The sequence below is a fragment of the Dicentrarchus labrax genome, unplaced genomic scaffold (assembly GCF_905237075.1).
Source record: "Dicentrarchus labrax unplaced genomic scaffold, dlabrax2021, whole genome shotgun sequence".
Lineage (NCBI taxonomy): Eukaryota > Metazoa > Chordata > Actinopteri > Moronidae > Dicentrarchus > Dicentrarchus labrax.
The window spans coordinates 7,472,630-7,494,209 of record NW_026136723.1 but is presented as its reverse complement, the minus strand read 5'-3'; the positions used below and the strand labels follow the sequence as shown (position 1 = coordinate 7,494,209).

The 21,580-nt window shown below is 40.0% G+C and overlaps 1 protein-coding gene across 1 annotated transcript; it reads left to right on the top strand.

Annotated features, from left to right (window-relative positions):
* The first annotated feature begins 1,633 nt into the window (after positions 1-1,633).
* oprd1a (opioid receptor, delta 1a) lies at positions 1,634-21,177 on the top strand. Its single transcript, XM_051390145.1, has 3 exons — positions 1,634-2,296; positions 12,972-13,327; positions 14,441-21,177. The coding sequence occupies exons 1-3, from the start codon at positions 2,046-2,048 to the stop codon at positions 14,968-14,970; spliced, it is 1,137 nt and encodes a 378-aa protein (XP_051246105.1). The 5' UTR covers positions 1,634-2,045; the 3' UTR covers positions 14,971-21,177.
* Positions 21,178-21,580: the final 403 nt, after the last annotated feature.

Below are 21,580 nucleotides of genomic sequence, written 5' to 3'. Positions count from 1 at the left end.
CTGAGGTTCAAAGTCATTCTTAACTTAAGAAACAGCAGTTGACAGAACAGTCTCACCAAACAGTCCATTTAGTAGCCTAGCTATTCTGTACCTTAAAGGTGTTTTTGGCTAACTTCCTGTCTATTCTTGCAGTTGGAAAATCCAAATCCAATTTTTCTGGCTTCATGCGCCACTGAGCTGTTTCCGTAGGAATTAATGGAACTTTGCCAAAAACGCTGTCTCCCTTAATCCATCCATGACACAGCCCTGTGAGCTAATCACTATGCCATGCAGAGTTTAGAGTGGGTATAATGTATATGTTTATACTATCAAAACAATGTATGAAATTACAATGTGAAAACAATGTGACAAGAGACGCTGGAACCACACCCAACGGTGATGTCACCGGGTCCTGGAGTACACCTGTAAGTCACTGCATGAAGGTGAGTTCAACCACTGAAGGTCAGCAAACACATTTTAATGGGTGTTCAGATACTCTTTAAAGTGCTCAGAAAAAAATTGCTCATGAAGATCATGTGATATAAAAAAAGCTCTAAATGGACCCTGCTGAGGTTACATTGTTTTCTCAATTGTCATGATCATTTTATTCATCGCTGTGACATCTGAGTTTTTCGTTGTGTAAGGAGGGACTACTGATTTGGGCTTTCATCCCACGCTGTCAAAACATTGTGAAACTGTTTTTTTCTCTGTTGCACACATCCCTAAATTACTTCAATGGGAACTCTATCGATTTTAGACTTGTTTTATTTGTTGGCAGCTGGGTTGATTATTTTCACAGCTTGCAAACAGACACATCAGTCTAACTTGTATGCGCACAGTTCTTGCATCAGCTTTACTACAGGTGAACAGGATAAAAACATAATAAACTATTAGATGTCACCAGGAATCTTCCCCAGTTGATTACTTCAATTAAGGGTTGTTTAAATGTGCAAATGATGCATTATCTAATTAAAAATGCACTATTTTGCATATGCTCACCTGGTAGAGCCAAATGGAGTCCTTACCGCATAGTTTGGGGTTCGATTCCAACCTGCAGCCCTTTGCTGGCAATCTTCACCTGTCCTATCAAAATAAGATTATTTTTTCATTTTGTTGATATATAAGAATAAAAGGTTTTTACAGAGGGAATGTTGGAGATCTCTTTTTATCAAACAATAAATAAGAAAATACTGGTAACAGCCACCGAGAAAATCTTTTTTATTACTGTAAAACACAATACATTTGTAAGACATACAGTGAAAAGGGTAAAAGAAGGAAGAGATATAGAAAAAATTATTTTTGTTTTAAGAAATATATGTATGAATGTTCAAATGATTATCAATGCAACTTTGGATATAAGGAACCAAAGACATCACAGATATATGACAAAGAAGGAAAAAACACCTAATGGTATTCGAGCATTTATTTCACTGGTCAAAAAGAGCTGTTAGAAAAAAACCAAAATCTCCAAACTGAAATTGTGCGTTAAAAAACCGAGGATTGTGCCTGCAGTGTCTGGCCTCAGTGTGAGTGACTTTTTCCTGCCCTAAATCTTTACGATTGGGAATGATTCATTACTCTTTATTACCATTATAAGATTATTTCTTTATCTTAGCTCTCAGTTTAAAGATAGAACCCACCAGATGCATTCAGGTCGGTTCAGGTATGGCGCACCCATCACTTTGCCTTCTCTTTTTTTGACGCCCATAATGCGCAGCCTTGACGTCGACGCACGGACCCCGGCTGTGAGGTGGGGGGTCTTGGAGAGTATAAGAGGTGTGTGTACACACAGCCACGGCACACAGACACAGCTGACTGCTGCTGAGGGGCCACGGTCTCCTCTTCTATCTGGATAGAAATCACAGGGAATTCTCGCACGCAGGGCTCCTCTCTGCGTCCACACATTTCTTTTTTTTTGGAAACTCCTTCACTCTTCTCTTTCCGCTTCTTGCCTTTTAGTCGGACCCGCTCTCCCCTTTCCTGACAATCAACTTCCTTTAAGGTAATTGTGTGAGCAAGTTTTTCAGCACCACGAGCAGAGTGGACAGCGCCGCAGCGGCCGCAGCATGGAGCCGTACACGGTCCCAGGAGCGCAGCTCTCCCTGTCCGACCTTTACTCCGTCATCCCCTTCAATGTCACCTTCCCGGACGAGGAGAGCGGCTTGATGGGCGACAGGCTGCAGAACTACACCGAGCAGCAGGGTCCGGTGAGGAGCGCCGGGGGTATCATCATAGCCATATCCATCACGGCTCTCTACTCGGTCATTTGCGTGGTGGGACTCCTGGGCAACGTCCTCGTCATGTACGGAGTGGTCAGGTAAACACTGTTGTTGTTGTTGTTGTTGTTGTTTTTAATTGCAGTCATTTTACTGGCCGTATACATTGTTTTAAATGAGTTGTGAGACTTAATAAGGGCAACATAGTTCAAAATGGGTGTAAAATTCACCAACGTGCGCTCATTATAGTGCGCATGAGACCTTATAATGCCCAGACCGACATTTAAAAGAGAACATTGAGTGAGTTTTCACTAATTCAACACATTTTGTTGCATTTTCTGCTCTTACTGTTTCCCCACTTTCATGAAAGTATTACAAGTAGTACAAACACAATTTAACAGAAAGGTTTGATGCCGTGAAAAGTGAAATTTTCTACATCCCGTTGCTTACACAAAGGAAGTTTATGGTTTTTGTGCAGAAACTTGTATAAATTCACAAAACCTTTTTAGGGCAGATATGGTGTCTTTGCTTTCAATTTTCCTAGCAGATCAGCATGTATTGCCCCATGAACAACCCTCTTTTTCTGGTCATCTCTGAGTGTGAGTTGAGGAGGGGGAGCAACCCTGGCTGCATTTGTGTATACAGTACCTGCGTCCTGAGCTGGCTCTCTGCATGTGATGATGCTTCTTTCATAATTTTTATTCCGAACAGGGTTGGGGGGGCAGTCGCACCTCTAGTCTCAGACGCAGTTTCTCAGTTCAGTCTGACTCGGCTGTGCCTATGGCAGGGAGGGCTGCTCACACACAATCTCCATTAGCTCACACAGATCTGTGGACCATCTCCTGTCCACTGGGTTTGCTGGGAAGATGGAGAGAAATTCCTGCAGTTAGGGTCACTGAGGGAGACATGTTGGGTCTTTATTTGGTGTATATTCTGTGTTTGCCTCCTTATTGGCATGTTAACAGGAATGATGAACCTATCTTTTTAATTTAAGCTTTTATAGTCTGTTGTTTTACACATTTAAATGATGCAAATTAAGGTATTTTAGGGCTTAAAGGCTTTGTGACTGATATAGTCCATTAGTGGATGTTTGTCAGTCCGAGGTCACTGTTTGCCTCCCCCCCCCCAGGCCTAAAAGCAATATAATACACTCTCTTTGTCACCAGATTCAAGCACCCTGTCATTTCCTGAGAAGAACCTCCAGCCCTAACCTGCTTGCTTGTCAAGAATAAAGCAGCTTGTATCTTCTGCAGAAGCTCGGCTTGTCCTCGCTCATCATATTAATTACCTTCTAATCTCTGGATGTGTTCCCACAATATCACCTGAAGCGTTAATTACTTCAGCCAGGGTGGCGAATTAAACAAGCAGGTAGAATTAATTTAAGACTCCCCAATTTCAGCACAGAAGGAAAACAGTTGGGGCCTGTAGTTGTTTTTCAGCCCACATACATGACACGACAGGCTCAAATATACATAATAAGATATCAATGTGGTGTATAGGGTTGTTGGTGATATTTTACATTGAAAGAGAGCAGGAGGAGCAACGACAGAGCAAAACAGATGGAGCTGGATATAGGGGAAGCCATAAACAAGCCATTTTCTGCAAGTGGCAATCTTTGGATATAGAACCAAGAAAGACTCATAAATATTTACAACTTATTTCTGTTCAAGAGTCGGAGTGAGAATAATGGGGAAAATAAGACAAAAAAGAAAGTGTGTTTGAGGGAGGTAAGAGGGAGACAAAGAGGAGATGGATGTGCGCTCGGGAAAGGCAATGAATCAGATTGCACGCAGCGATTCGCCCGGCGTTGTGTTTGTTTGAGTGAGACTCAACTCTAATGCCAGACCCCCCTAGAGACGGAGGCAGAGGGAAGCTGAGCACATTAACCATCCCCATCAGAATATATTATCTCCTGTGGAACATTTTTAAACTCTGCAGGGAGCTAACTTGGAGAAGACACCCAAACTCAGACAAGGATATAGTAATGTAATGAAAGGGAAAAGGAAAGCTGGGTAAACTTCAGTGAGGTAATCGTTTATCTTCCTTTAGCTTTCAAACTTTCTATGATGCATATTTTCTATTTACTAGCCTTACTCTGTACTACCCTGATGGCAAATGATGAATTTAGAGGCAAAGCAAGAGATAACCCTTAAAATTTGCATCCTGGTTGATCTGGTGACCCCTGTGGTTACAGGTGGCAACAACAAGTGTGTTTTGATAATACAGGTCCTACACGTTTATCAAAACCTTTAAGTCAAGATCCACTCACTACCTCTTTTTCTCCAGAGCTTTCATATTTCATGGTGTTCCTCAACAGATAGACCTGTAATCACACGTTACTATTTATTATCCACACTTTGGAGGACTGAGCAAGGTCCATCTGCTAAGGAAGACTGTGAGATGTGGTTGAAAGCTCCAGAAAACCGAGTTAAGATATTTTTTTCAAGATACTGTATTTAAAGGCAATGATGATCTCTTATTCCAGGGCCGTAAAGTACTGTGAACGAGGGCTGCAATGGCCTCATAGTCCTACAGGGCCCCATCATTGTTGTAAAAAGAAGACAAAGACGGTCTGATAATGTCTAAACTCATGACCAAATGTTTGCTTTTTACAACCCATACTTGCATTTAGTGTTAGATGGCAACCTCTAGTGGCTGTCGTAATTATGACTGTAGCGTTATAAAGAGTGAGGAAGTCTGCACAGAGAGGAGGTTGAGGTAGATGGATGGACATTTACGTAGTCAAAGTTTTAAGTTACTTAAGTTAGGTTACGTCACCTAAAATGGTTATTTCAACCCAAAACACAAACAAAGATCGTTTTATTAACCTAACCAAGCAGTTATGGTAAGTAAACCTAACCAAATTGTGACAGTTTCACAACGTTAACCACATGTTTAAAGTTCCAGTGTGGATTTAGTGACATTTAGTGGTATAGTTGCAGATTGCAACTCACTCCATTCACCCTTTCCAAGCATGAGAAAAAGAAAGTCCTTTCTGGGCTACGATAGAAACATGGTAGCCTCCATAGAATACCTCCAGAGTCTGTAGATATAAACGATAAAAAGCTCATTCTAAGGTAACGAAAACACAATGATTCTTATTTTCAGGTAATTATACACTAATGAAAACATACCTATGAATATGATATTCCATTTCTGCCAATAGGTCCTCCTAAATGTTACACACTGGACCTTTAATATACAACTTGCATAACATGTTGAAAGTTAGTTACACCTGTCGCTGGTACTCTCCATCGGTCTTATTTGTTGTTTGGGGACTCATTGGCATGATACTAAATAGAGAAAATAATTTTTGACAAGCTGGAAGCAGCAAATTTTAAAGAAGATTTTTTTCTTGATAAATGGCTGCCAAAATGTTTTTTGAATACCCTTCTGTCAATTGACTAATCATTTCAGCAGTAATTATAACTTTGATTTAAGAAATCAAAACCCCTTTTGAAAGTGCCCTTCTATGATTTGTTTGCCTGCCACATCAGGCAGCTCATAAATTTGGCAAAAGTCATACATTTTAGATATTTCCCTCCACTTAGATTCCTGGATAGAGACACTCAAATGCACACAAAGCCCATTTAGAGGAGAGTCTGCATGGATGCCCACGTCAGTGTGGATCGGGCACTGGGCCGCTGTGGCGTTGAGAGCCCACGGTCTGATTGCTGATGGAGAGGCTGACACCTCTGGAAATGGTCCAGGGTGGGTCAGCAGCATCAGGGCTCCACCTATCTTCCAGCTATCCTCTCCTCTACCTCAGCTCCTATTGCCGCTGCTGCACCTGACAGATAAGAACCGGCTCAGTGCTTGTGCAGTTTATTATCAAGTGGACTCCGTTTGAAATGGTTGATGTGTAGCTAGTGGAAGGCTGGATTATAATGTGTTAATTCTTTACTGAGCTGCTTCTTGTGGTTTATTGTCCCATTTGAACTAAGAAAGCAGCTTTTGCAGCATTCTCATTCTGTACATCGGTATTCTGGTGATATTTTGGTAAAGACACTGCTTCAGGAAGATTATTTTTGTTTAGGGACTGGGAGTGGAAATTTGGCGGAAAATATCACAGCCCATTGCCAGTAGAAGCATGGCTCTCTCTCTCTGTGTGTGTGTGTGTGTGTGTGTGTGTGTGTGTGTGTGTGTGTGTGTGTGTGTGTGTGTATATCAGTCTGTTTATTTCCTGGGCTGAGTCAACATGGCTACTGTGTCTCACTGCTTGTCTTCCATCTCACCCAGCAGCATTTATGTCAGACAGTCTGTGTGTGTGTGTGTGTGTGTGTGTGTGTGTGTGTGTATAGGTGTGTGTGTGTTTGTGTGTGTGTGAGTGGTGCGTGTATGGCCTTCAGCCCTGGAGACACAGGAGAGTGGAGCCTGACTTAGGAGAAAAGAAAGGATTGATTGTAACTCCAACTAGGATACAGATAAAGAGACTGATTTAAATGTAAATGCTAATTCTCTATAGCTGAATGTGGATCTGTAAGGAGCTCCAGACTGACAAAAGGGCGTGAAAGGATAGAATAATTGAATAATAAACAAATGAAAATGAATATGATAATAATTTAGTGAAAAAATAAAAATGTAGTGAATAAAAATGTCTAAAACTTGTGTTTTTTCCCCTTAAACCTTAATAAATTCACTCATTTATCTTTTTTGTTATTTTTCAACTTTTGGTGGTACTGTTCCTACTTTCTACTCCCTAAGCACACACATACACACACACATACACACATACACACACACACACACACACACACACACACACACACACACACGATCTTTTGTGGTATGCCACTCTGCTTACACTTTTAAGAATGTCTGTAGATTTTATGGCGAAAAACTGTCAAACCATGACAGTAAACTGAGAATGGACTTTACAGTGAAGTAGAAGACATCTTGTGTCCAGCACTTTAGAAATCAACAACATTTGCATATTCAGAGATTCTGGAAGTTTTAACGTGGAAGTTTATTGTGGAAATTGTACTTTTTTAGTAGAAATAAATATATCAGACACACATTCCAAACAGACTAATGTATAAATGTCTTAATACATGTCTGGAGGGGAGCTTTGAGATAAGTAGAAAAGTAGTTTTTATTTTAGCAATTTTACTGGAAGTTAGGACAAATGCCAAGATGTATATGTCTTACACTACATTGTATTAATTTACTGTATCATCTACTGATGTATTCAGTCGTATTTTTGGCTCATCTGATAACCTTTTGAGCTCCATAGATCACTTGAAGCATAACAACCTATCCTACCCTATTGGCTGGTTACATGGGATTTACATAGTTCCGAACTGGCAGCATCAAATTTGATGGCGAGCTGAATGATAAACAAGGAGCAACGGACTGTGATCAATGGCACTCCATCCAGGTGAACAAGCAGAAATCATTCACGCAGCCCAGAGGTCAGGATGGTCAATATTTGCCACAGTCAGTGGAGGCCATACATGTCTGTCTATGTCAGTTGTGTGCTGCTATTAAGACTTTTTTTCTTTTGATGTGGCAGCAAAATGCGAGTGCGAGGAGGAGGGGATTGGACAACTGTGACATCCTCGTAGCAGGGAGTCCACGCTTTGAGGAAAAAAAGAATAGGAAGTGGGTGATTAAACGTCCCAGACTGCGACTGTGCCATAGAAAAACATGCTTCACTGTAACATGAAAAAGGGCCCTACGTTTAGATTTCTCAGCACATAATTGCTTCTCTAACGGAAGATGGGTGTTTAAAAGCTTTCCTCTCTGTCTTTAGTGTTATATGCTGAACAATTAACCATAACACAACCCCACGATTGTAATGGCAGAACATGGGAATGGAAAAGTTGTTTTTATACATAACCACCTGTCACTGCTGGGTGTGAAATGAAAGTCTAGTCATTGGATTGTCACCTCCTGAGAGGAGCCCAGGCTCCTGCATTAGTAGCATAAATCAGCCTCCCCTGTAGCCACTTCTGCCTACTTCAGGTCACACTACCGGTTCTTTGATATCCTCATAATCCAACCAAGCTCCTGTGTGCTAGCCTGGATGTCACATAATATCCCGGGAAAGCAAGAAAGCTACACCAGCTGATCTCAATCCTCAATTATTTTACCCCTGATTCATTGTAGTGGTGTGTACAAACCGACCCTACAGTAAAAAGGCTGCAGAGTAGCATTATTTTTACCCCCCGCTGCACCATTTCCTTCTAATCTCCACAGGGTCATAATATACCAGACTGCATAGTATAACATCTAGGCACACTTCCACCCGGTGCTTGTTTACTGAAGGGAGAAAGTGGAAGTTTACCACACTCTTGTCAGCTTGGATTAGGGAGAGGGGAAAGCGATTTCTTTGGAATCCCGGTTCAATTATTAAAGTGACAATAAATCCTTTCCCCATGTCCAAAGCCAGGCTTTAGGTGCTGAATCAATGGCTTCAAACGGATTGAGATGCTAAACAGAGAGCAGTTCTTGTTAACTGTGTGAGTCTATAATAGTTTTCATTTTTGTTTTTAAAAATGGCTGTGATCCAAAACTCCAACTTCCTTTCCATGTCTATGACTGATGCCATTTTACGCCAATGCACGTCTCTATTCTAGGGTTTTTATGTATTTTTCCAAGAGTTCAAAGCGTTACATTAATATTGTGCGTGCTTTAGAGACAGCCCTTATGTAACAATCAAAAGCTTGCTGCTCTCCTTTGCTGTAAGTGGAACTTAATACAGGCATCGGATTAGGGTGATCAAACATGCAAGGGAACCCCTCTCTCTCTGCCCCCCTTTCCTGTCTATGTTCAGCTGTCACTATCCAATAAAGGCAAGAAACATGCAAGGGAATGTTCAAAACCAGCCATCTGCTGTTGACTGCACAGGTTCACTGTTTCCTTTTGTCTCCATTGAAACCTGAGATCAAAATAATTAATTTTATAGAGGCATTTTATAGTGGCAAATTCACATTAAATGGAAAGGCCTTAGACCTACAAGAGGGAGACATTTTTACTTGTCATTAACTGAAAAAGCAAGTGTAACTTATAAAATCAAATATAACTTAAGATCCATTCAGATTGGGAATAACATTACAGGGGGAGGTGAGGAATGAAATACTCACTGTGCTCCTCCTGTGTTCCGGACTACATTACATTACGAAATTACAGTGTACGTTCTGTAACAGACATGGACATTCAGCAGGACAAAAGGGGAAGAAAAAAGCCTCCCCAGGGGAGCAGGGGAGAGTTGAAGGGGAGGTAAAGAGGGAGAGATGTGAGACTAAGATACTGCATGAGGGGAATTTGAGTCAAAAATCGCACTGTTTCTCGGAGTGATAACTCAGTCAAATGTAAACACACAGACATGAAATACATACTGATATCATTCAGTGTGATGAGATTGTATGCTGTCTTGTTCTCCTGTTGGTTTTCTGCTGTCATATTGGTTCCTGAATAGACCTATTAGTGCTGGGCCTAAAATGTGTGGCCTAAAAATAACACTGCATTCAATTTACAAACACCACCACATCTGTAATGTCTTATCACTCGGGCCCCTTCTTCTCATATGGCATACTATGGTAAAATGATTCAACACATTTTGTGTAGGTGAGGGACTTGAGTGGATGGGCGCTTGTTTTCCAGCAGCTGTATATCCCCACATTATAACATTTGCTGTTTAAATCTCGATTTTACAAAATTTTTTGTATCGTTTTAAAACATGAATTCAACTTAACCGGTTTATCGCCTAGCTATAAGACCTATGTTGGTGTTAGCATTTGGCAAGGGACAATATGAAATACAATTTTTAATGTCACGATTATCTTGGCCAAAATAATTGGGAGACACAATATTATCGTCTAAAACACACTGGAATCACCTAAGAAATCGATTGCATCACAGATATTGCATCCTCTTCCTGCTCTTTATTTTGGAAGCTATACTATTTCCACACATCTGGTTTAACTTGCTTTCGTGTATTTTATAGTAACAGGAAAACTGTAGTCAGTTCAGAAAGCAGAAGATGTGTTGTAGTGATAACAGCCAAGCGCGCCATGAAAGCGAGCTAACAACAATATTAAACAATGCCCACCTATGGCTGTCACAAACAGCAGTAATGAGGTCATCTGGAGACTGATGTTGGAGCTGACAGTGAATATAGAACAACTGATGGGACTCTTTAACAGCAGTTACTGTAATTATATTTTCTGATTCAGCTGAAGCCAACGTTCACGTCAAACGGATTTATTAAATCAGAAAAAAGAAAAAATCAGCCCACAGAGTTCAGTCCCTAATCTATTATCATTGGAACAGTTCCCAAAAGTGTGATCTGATTATCATCATCAATTTATCTCTTGATGACCTGATTTCTAGCTTAGATATTAACCTTATTTATAAACTCAACAGCTCGCAAACTCTTTGTCAGGCGACTGGAAAGCCAGATGGAGGACTCAATCGCACAAGCATGAGCTGAGTCTGTTTTCTAGAAAGACAACAACGCATCACAGCCTTGCAGGGCCGCACCAGAAAGAGAGAGACAGCTTGCCATTTTATGTTGAAGCTAACTTGCTCGCTAACTCTTTTTTCATTATTAACTACTACCCTAGCAAGGTAGAGTACACCCCAGCAAGTTAGAATGCTAGCTCATCAGCTAAAAACAAGTTTAGGACATTTACGTTTAGATGGAGCTCTGAAGTCACACTCGCATCAGCTGATTGGCATCTTCTTTTTGAATATACGTCACTGGTTCGTTCACAAGCTTCGCGGATAGCAACATCCAATCATATTCATGCAGGTATACAGAGCGAACAATATAACAGACACTATCTAATACTATGATGATCATACTCATGCCAACGCCATTAACTGCAGCAGCTCCATTCACCACCCCAAACATTCTCATGTGGTCTGTGCTGTTGATGTAACTAAAATTTATATTCATGGATGTATGTTGACTAAGAAGGATTAGCTCCCTCAAAAAGCATGGCCATTTTCGCCAAATCCAACTGTAAAGCCATTGACAAAAAATTGTCAGGTCCTTGATGCAAGTGTCTGTGACTGAAAAAACACTTTTTGCAATGCAATTAAAATTTTTTCATAGTGAAGTTAACTCTGTTAAGAAGATTTGCTGTTGATTCTCAGTGAAAGTTTTAGTGCCTTCACCAAAGTTGAAATGTTCCATGCGAGAACTGGTCATGGCAATTCCATTTTTTCCAGATTTTCAAATTTAGCTAAATGGTTGCCCACCCAGTTGAATGTAACTCTTTCCCCTTGTGCATACACCACAAAATGCCAGCCTGGTATCACCACATGGTGTACAAGTCAATATCTAAAGTCATTTCCCATTTCATGTTACCTTTTTTGCTTTTCGTGTATCATTTCACGCAATTTCTATTGACCTACATTGTGCAACACGGTGTGTCATTTTATGCACGAATGTCAGGTGACGCAATATAAAGAGTGACAAAGTCTGCATATGGAGGAGGTTAGGGTGGATGGATGGGTCAAACAAATTTTCACCCAGGAGACTTCTGTTCCTATACTTTGTGAAACCAAAAGTCAAAAATGACTTACCGGTATTTGAATTTTTTTTTTTTTTAGCAGATATTTACCACTCAAGACATGGTACTAATATTACAACAATCCAGGTTTCATTTATTGTGTGCTAGTAATAAGCCTTTAATCAGTCCACCAATGAGACGTGTTGTATTAACACACACAAAGGTCAGTCCCTTATGAGCTGGCTTAGCCCAAAAAAACAAATATTGGCAAATCCACATAAAAACATAACATTAGGGGCCAGCTCCACCAACTGAGCCAACCGGGCACCCCAATATGATTTGCATTTAACGATTGCTAAAAATTGACTATCTTGCTGCAAATATGCACCCCCTTCCCATCACTACCACCAACAAAACCCCTAGGTTATTGTCCATTCTGCCTGTGTGAAATCAATACACATACATCCATTTAGACATTGTGCTTGGGTGTATTTTGTTGGAGTAGAAGAAGAAATACTACACCACTAATGAATGTTATTTCTCATTTATCTTCTCCTTTTGTTCTCCATCATTCAAAAATATGAAATAAAAGAAAAGACAATATAGTATCAGTATTCATTCAGCATTTTAATATGTATTATACAATAAGTCTTCATAAAGTTTTGCACTTTTCTGGTCTCTAATAGTTGCCTTTTGTGCCTTTGGGTGGATGAGTATAGGTTGGAATGTATTGGATGCACCGATTTATTAATCCTGCTGTCTCTAAATAAACTAAATCATATCATGTATATACAGTATGAATACATCGTGCAAGTTTCTGGTGAGAGAAGCCTTTATGAAAATAAGCCTTATGCCCTAGGGGCTAATACTGTAGCGAGTAAAACGAGTTCAGTGCTGATGACCATTATTTTTTCATATACATGAGAAAAAATATCTTTCTCTGAAAAAAAAAAGCACAGTCCCAGATATAAACACATACAATATACATGAACCTCAAGTCGATAGCAGTAGTATTTTCTTTGCACAAACCTCTGGTGCTTTCTGTATAAGTAGGCTGCTTAACCAGAGGCCAACAAGCCAATTGCAACCATTATCTGAAATCACTCAATTAAAAAAAAATAACTAGGCTGGGAAGAATTAGTATCCGCAGCTCTCCACTGCTCATCTATAACATAAGGGAATTAACTCTTCATCTGTGTCATAAAAACACACAACGCACAGTGAATATCACTTTCAAATCCCCATTGCCCATAACTCTCATTACCCCTGCTGCTTATTGCAAACACTTTTTGCTCTGCTCTGTGATCACAACCAGATACACCAAGATGAAGACGGCTACAAACATCTACATCTTCAACTTGGCTCTAGCTGACGCCTTGGCTACCAGCACGCTGCCCTTCCAGAGCGCCAAATACCTCATGAACACCTGGCCGTTTGGAGAAGTCCTGTGCAAGCTCATTATTGCCATTGACTACTACAACATGTTCACAAGCATCTTCACCCTTACCATGATGAGCGTGGACCGCTACATCGCCGTGTGCCACCCTGTCAGGGCGCTGGAGTTTAGGACGCCGGTCAAGGCTAAGATGATCAACGTGCTCATCTGGGTTCTGTCCTCAGCGATTGGGGTGCCCATTATGATCATGGCTGTGACCAAAGTGAAGGATAGCGGTGAGATAATGTTTTCTTCCACTGTTTTATCTATTTTCTGTTATTATTAATTCAAGTATTTTTGTCTTCCAGAATAGGGTGAGCTGTACAGAGTTGAATGTGTATGATTTACCCAACTGAATTTTTGCCAAAGTACTGAAGAATAGACAGTAGAAAAAACACGCTTTGATCTGCATAATTTGCATTTATTAGGCCAAGCTTCTGGTCCTTAAGACCTTCATCAGAGCTTACATGGCACACAAAGGAAAAGCAAGAATAATGGTTATTATTATCCACCTTGGATTCTCAGACTTTAAACATTAAACATAAAACCCTCCAGTGAAACTGATAATATTTGATGTTCAGTAGTAGTTTAGGATGGTTTTTCGGGGGACGTGTACTACTTTACTACTTACCCAGAGTCACAAAATCACCCAGATGTTTTTTTTGTGTCTGCGTAAGTTTTAAGGCCTTTTGAATGATTAGCCTTTATATGTGAACAAGACATAAGGGTGAAGAAGTCATAGCGCAATCGGGTTTTGTGTGAAAGACCGGAATTTGTGTCACATCACTGACTTGCAATTAGCATTCACTTTTTTTTCAGCCAGAACCTTGATCATTATCTTAACCAATTGCTTAGTTGCCTAACATTCTCCATCCATACTCCATCTATAGTGCTAGCCAGGTGGTTGAATAGGTCTCACCTTTGAGTGTGGCTGTTTGGAACAGCTACAAACACTTTTGCCTTCCAATGTAAGCAGATAGCATGCTGCATGAATCGAGTTCTTCTCGAGTATAACCCAGCCCTAACCACACCTTAACTGTAGTTTAAATCAGTCTTTCCCTTAATCAAACCATGGATTCACAAATACTGTATACATTTATTTCATAAACGCTAGCACAGAAAGTCATCATCCAATATAAATGTTCTGGCTACAGGTTTGGAAAAACACATCAACATCGACAATTGTCTGTACATGCATAGAATATATTCTTGATAGTCTTTCATTTGCGCAGCAGCAACAGTAGTGGTCTTGAAGTTTGTATTGTGAGTACAGATGAGTGAGTGCAGATGTTTCTCCATAGCTTTGGATTTTTAAATCCACAAACCAATACTACCTGCTCTCTTTCCAGGTAAAACCATGTGCATGCTGAAGTTCCCTGACCCTGACTGGTACTGGGACACAGTGACAAAGATCTGCGTCTTCATCTTTGCTTTTGTGGTTCCTGTGATGGTCATCACCATATGCTACGGCCTGATGATCCTGCGTCTGAGGAGTGTTCGTCTGCTCTCAGGCTCCAAGGAGAAAGACCGCAACATGCGCCGCATCACCCGCATGGTCCTGGTCGTGGTGGCAGCCTTCATCATCTGCTGGACCCCCATTCACATCTTCATCATTGTGAAGACCATGGTGGAGATTGACAACAGGAACCCCTTTGTGATAGCCAGCTGGCACCTGTGCATCGCCTTGGGCTACACCAACAGCAGCCTCAACCCTGTCCTCTACGCATTTTTGGATGAAAATTTCAAGCGATGCTTCAGGGATTTCTGCCTTCCCTGTCGGACCCGTGTGGAGCAGCACAGCCTCAACAGAGGCCGCAACACCACCAGGGAGCCGGTGTCCGTCTGTGCTCCAACAGAAGCGGGGAAGAAGCCGGCATGACTAGGCATGGACTGGGTCCCCCACAGCTCTCGCTCAAGGAGGATCCAGCAAGATTTGCAATCAGAGGTCACCCAGATCTCCACAACAGAGTTTTAAGAGATCTTCCCAAGAAAAAGTTAGTCTCAAAGAAATGACTGATGCTTATTCTCTCCAATTTGGCTGACGTACAGACATTCAAGGGAATAGCTAGAGATAATGGAAAATAGGTTTAACTTTGATCTTACCTTTCTGTTGAAGTTCTCACAACAAAGTGGAATATTTTTCTCACAGGAAATATGACCCCTAACAAAGGCAGTGACAGTAGATGGGGTGATAGCCCAAAGACTTTATTCAAGTGGTAAAGCAAGACTATGAAAGCAGAAAATCCCCATCTCATAATTTGTCTGCCCAAAGGACCAGAGTACAAGAGTACTTTTTGATGATGCAAAAAGGACAAAGAAACACCAACAGGTATAGTTGTCAGGCAACGAATGCATTATTCAGACAGCATCCTTCAGAGTGCATTGCAAGACAATAGACTGACTCTGTCGGGGTGAACACGCAACAAAAAACAGATAGGTGAAAAAACAAACATTTTCATCATTTCTTTTAAGTAACAAATTCGATTTTGGTGATATATGATTTTTTTGAAGAAGAAAACTCATCTGTATTTTTAACATTAACAGAAAACAAATGAGACTTACAGAGCAGAACCACACAAGTGATACCCACAGACAGCTGGATGATGAATTACAGAATAGGCTGTTGCACAACAAGGTCAACCAGAGAGAGAACTCCTCTCTGGTATTCTGTGTGATTCCGCCAACCTCTTTTTTTGTCATTATTTTTTACAGCCAATAAAGACACTTGTTCTTTATTTTTTCCTTTTAAACTCTGCCGCCATCAACTGTGTTAGGAGAAATTTGGGACTCACTGTTCAGTACATTTCAAAATGTGTCATAAAGGACATGAAATCGTAATCAAGCTTTGTTTGTGGGGTTTTGTGCACAGATGGAAAAATCCACATTAGCATCAAACCACTGAAACTTGGATTTCTATGGACCTCTTTTCTGCTCATGTACTTGACTTTCATGGGCGGTGTGAAGCCCACAGAGATCCTCTGAGCAGAATCACTGAATAATGATAAACCTGCCACTGAAGAAGACTCTCGGCAGTCACAACTGTCAGCTTATTGGTTGTTACCCCGAAACTCGGACTGAGAGCAGCTTCATCACAGTGTAGAAAAAAGCTTGTCCTGATGTCAACAAACACACTGCTTCAAGGAGATTATTGATCTGCATTTTAAATCAGCAAAAAGGCGACCATGTGTCACATCGAATATAGTAACACACTGAAGACACAGCTAATGGCATAAACCAGAGTGGTAATTTATTCTAGGTAATTTATTTACTGCAGCAGATCACACCAATCAAATTGGGAGATGTCAATCAATGGATGCTGGGAAGGTTAATGATTGTGAACTTTGCATACTAGATGAGGTATGTAAGAGGTACTAATGCAGAGTTTATGGGAATTTGCTCTCATGTGGAAATATTTTGATGGTTAAACGTGCGTTGACATGAAAACATGTCCAAATATGCCACATGTTTGATTAATGTTGAAATGTTCAGTTGGCATTGTGACAAATGTGGAACAGATTAAACTTCCAAACTGAATAGAAATCGAGAGGGTGTTGTATGTTGTACAGGTTACGAAGCCCCTTGAGGCCAGTTTGTGATATGGGGCTATATGTATATAATTAAGGGGGAAAAAATGAATTTGTAGATAAAACCAAGCTTCTGCATTTTAACAAATTTGGCTTCTGCCACAGTTAAAATGACTTTGAAGTGTATCTGTGATTCTGTACGCTTTCTTTACACTTTTTGGATTGTAATATTTCACCACGATGCTTTTGACTCATGTGGCTTAAATGAAAAAAAACAAAAAAAATAAGAAAACTGAGATGGAAAGACAACCATCCAGTGCTGGGAAATGGATTCTTGCTCTGTTTACAGATTCAGAAATGTGCTTGTGGGTTGACTTGTACTTACCCACAGAGACAGGAAGAGAGACAATAAATATTGGCTATTCTGTGTGCAGTAGGAGTCTAACATTTTTGCAGTGTGATACATTCCTGCATATTTTCCTATAATGACGGTGGTGATTGAAAGGGTACTGTATATACCCGCTTTCTTCTTAGCTTCAACCAAGTGCTGCGTCTGTCGGGTGTGCAGGATATCTCTCAGCCACCATTACTTTTGCAAATTCAAGTTCTAGAAATGCAGAATGTACAGAACTAGTTTTACAAAAAAGAATGACATGGCTGTTCAAGTTTTATTTTTTGACAAATTAACAAAAGCTAATTACTTCTAATGAATTAAGAGATTAAAAAAAACCCTGTAATAAACCATGTGAATTCAGGGTACAATCAAAGTAAAAGTGTGTGGGTGTGTGTGCATGATTTTCAGTTTATTATCTCATGTGAATGGCTAATCAAAAACTGTTTCCTTATGTCATTTCTCATCACAATGTATAAGCAGAATTACTCTCATTGATGATACTTTGTTCAAACTGTTTCAATTGTTGTTATAGAAGCTATAGAAAACATATTGTCATTGTTGTCATTTATCTGCGTGATCGAGTCCAAAAGAAACAATCAGTAATATTTGAATCCCAAAGTGACAATAACAAACCAGCGGAGGCATCCAAGTGTCACTGATCAAAGCTGGTATCCAGTGTTGCCCTAATGCCAACAGAGATTTCAGGCTTCACAAACAGCAGTCTGGCCCACACCCTGGGGTATTTCAATACTAAACTCTGCCCCCCATCATGACCTTCACTATCTTTAAATATAGAAGGACAAACAGTATCCCAACAAGCTGTAATGAAAAAATACGTGTTCTGCCTGGCAGCTCTTCATCACAATATTACACAGTGAAACAAAATGACAAAATTAATTAGATTCATGAGGCAAACATACGGCACTCCATCAAAAATAATTATTCAAAGATCTTCCGTGGAATGAGCTTCAGTCACAGGAACCTTCATCTGAGCTTTTGTTTTTCAGAGCAGGCATTAAACCATTTCACATTAGAAAAACTGAAAGTAGCTGATCAGATAATCTTAATATCTCAAACCACATATAATTTAATGCAGTGCTGTCGTCAAGACCACCTTTGTCGAGTCCAAGACCAGGACCAGTCAAGGCAGAGTCCAAAGAGGTTTGAGTCCAGCAGAGAGACAGAGTTAAGACTGAGACAGAAACAAGAATATGTTTGCCGTTACCAATGAGATGTTTTGGCAGCCAGGCATACAATAAGTGACATTGATTGGCGGCCAATGTTAATGTCTAGATGGATTTTGAATTAAACTAATACCTGTTTTCTGAATAAGCATGCTTCATCAGTAGTATTTTTTATACCACTGGACTCGGTTGAGACCAACTAGAATATTTGGTGAGACCAAAGGCCAATTCTGAGACAATTCCTAGCGCAAATACCAACGAGTCAGAGACAATAGAAAAATCGTCTCCAGCCTGAGACTGGACTTGAGTGCTCAGGCACTGGTACAATAAGACAATGTTTACTCTCCCTCACCCTCCCTCCTCCTCCCTTCTGGGCCTGTGACTCGTTTAGCTGGCAAATATCAGCAGAAAAAAGCCAGGGTCACTCCTTAAACTGAAACACTGGCGAGCTACAGGACTGCAATGCCACAGCTGTGGCAAACTGGTAATTATTAGCGGACCATTCGTGTTTCTCGTCGTGTAAAACAAATACTGAATATGACATGATGATGTGACATCACGTGCAGTTGTGGTGGTGGCTTGTCATCCCGTGCAGTTGGCTTCTCAATAGCGCTACTTCACTACTGCGGTTGTACTGAGGTCAACAGTAAAGCACATTTATATACTACTCATTTGCATTTATTTGATGCTGTCCCAATCCATTTGTTACTACCATAATTAGGAAAAGTATACAATGAACCTGTTTGGCAAACCACAAAAAGTTCAAAAATTCAAAGGTGCAAACTCTGTAACTGCAAATGGTTACACTGACCTGAAAGGATTCGTAAATTCCAGCTCTAAAAGCCCTCTATAAAACCAGTACCACATATGAATAAGCTAGGGACTCTTAAGAAGACTACAGTATGTTTTTGACTATGTTAAGCCCTAAAGAAGCCACCCATCTTATATTTCTTCTTAACACAGCTTTGTGTTTGGTACTACATTAACACCTAGCTAACCCAAATCTTTGACCTTCAACAGTAATCAATCAATATATCCCATTTCTGCCACTAGATCCTCCTAAAAGTTACACACTGGACCTTTAAGACCTGGTCACGCATTTAAATAGCAAAATAATGTAGCAATCCAGTTCCTTCCACGATTTACTCACAGTCAAACTAAATATGCACATTTTTGCCCAATTTTTTATTTTAAAGCGCTTTGAGTGGTCAGAAGACTAGAAAGGAGCTATACAAGTACAGGCCTATTCACCATTTGAGGGTCAAAGAGTCTTATCCAAAATGGAGGAAGCTATTGTAGTTTAGTAACTGTTCTGCACCACTCACTTTTATTTAACCTTATCTGCCAGAGTCAAAACTGTCCCACAAAAGGATAAGTTTGGTGACAATTATGAGACAGGAATTGACAGTACAAATAATTTTTTTTAGACTCATTGTCCTGTTAGTGACTGAGCTAAGCTAATAAGCGAATGAGCCTGCTAACTGACTTTTAGTAAGCTTGGAAGAACGTTATCCTCCCATTTTACAATTTTTTTATTGAACCACATGGTGTACAATGCAGGGGCGGATCTAGAGAAATATTCATGGGGTGGCCACAGGGTGGCACAGAGACTCTAAAGGGAGGCAGAAATATATGCTGGTTTAATCACATCACATATATCAATATTTTCTTGGAAAAGCCCTCATATGACAATATTTGAACATTATTGTGGCACATTAGAAAAGCATTGAAAAATCTAAAGGTGGTATTAGAAATCAAAAATAATTTTATTTCCAAATCTTCAGACATTTTTCCAAACATGTCTTTATTCATTGTCAAGTCCATTACTTAGTCTAAAATTTGTCCATAACAGATAATTAAATTAATTAAATTGTGTTAATTTCCATGTTTTAATATGTTTTTTATTCATTTATCATAATTAAGTGTTAAATTGGAATTTTTTGGCACCAAACTGGGGTGGCCAGGGATTTCTTAGCACCTAGATCCACCTTCGGTACAATGTCAAACAAAGTGGCCAGGAGTGGAAAACAGAACAACAGAGAGAAAATAAAGGAAAACTCTGCGAGCTATTGTGACTGACTGTGCTTGAATGAACAGCCCTGTTAGTCACTGAGTCATCAAGACTGTACAACCAAATATTCCACAAAGACACGCAGGTTAACCAAAATGTGTCTTGTAAATAAACAACATACACTAGACTAGATTTTATTTACATGACCCAAGCTGGGTTTCAAGATGTAGGCTAAAGGTTGAAAAGACTTAGTTTTGCAATGATTTAGTTTTTAATGAGAAGTACATTTTGTTATTAGTATTTTCTGACATCAACCATTCTGACAGTAGCAAACTGCAGTATTTTATTGTATAGCAGTAATTAATTCAGTCCTGGTTTGTTGTGTTGTGTAGCTATTTGGTTCAATTACAATGTGTGAAACAATGTATAAGGTGTCTGGGATATAAGGAGATGACGGAACGGTGGGAGAGCCTTTAAGTAGGTGAGCCAGCAGAGCTCAGGCAGTTGCTCAGACGAGGAGCCACATATGCTGAACAAAGTTCCTATTGATTGTCAATCGATGTTACTGAAGAGTTCATGTTACTGATTGCTCCTTAAATCCTCTTCCCTTGCTCTGCTCTCATTTGCTTTTTGTTGTACCTTTGTAATTTACCTTACATTGTTGTTGTTAGCTTTTTTGTCATTATTCTATTTGATATAACACTGCTTAACACTGTAAACGGAATACTGAAAAGCCTGTGTGAATATAACTAACTGTACATTTGTGTAAGATGCCAATTTGATGTATAACCCATGACTGTAGTGTGTAAGGCAAATGTGCTGATCATACTTACTACATACTACACTATAAGCTAGTTATTTTGCAGTGTTAACATGCTACTTTTTAGCTTCTTCTGGTGCATCTGTTGTATGCAGCAGCGGTGTTTCAAGCCTTATTCTGAAATAAAGAAAATAAAATGAAGCTGAGAGAAAATTGCATGTTTTGGTTTCCTGGAAACAAGGGGAAATGGGATACCATAATATTTTCTTGAAAATGATTGGCCTCATAATGGAATAATCCATCTTCCATAACCATGATTCAATTAGAAAAGTGGAGTGCTTCAGAATAGTCTGCCATGACATTGAACCACAAAGTGCATTTCCACTGGTGCTCAGATAAACACACAAGAGATGGCCCAAGGCTGCTCTAAGTCCCAAAGTGTGCTGTAGACTGCTATCAGAAAATTAAACACCCAACTCTACATCTCCTCTGCAAATCCAGACCAGCAACTTACAGTCGCCATGGAGACCGGCAGCACCACATCCACAGTGGAAGAGGTGACCAGTTACAATTTAATTATGGAGGTTTCCTTTACAAGCAGCCACTTATCAATTAT

Coding starts and splice junctions, on each gene's coding strand:
- oprd1a (XM_051390145.1), top strand. CDS start 2,046: ATGGAGCCGTACACGGTCCCAGGAGCGCAGCTCTCCCTGTCCGACCTT. Junction 2,297..12,971: donor GTCATGTACGGAGTGGTCAG/GTAAACACTGTT, acceptor GATCACAACCAG/ATACACCAAGATGAAGACGG. Junction 13,328..14,440: donor GACCAAAGTGAAGGATAGCG/GTGAGATAATGT, acceptor CTCTCTTTCCAG/GTAAAACCATGTGCATGCTG.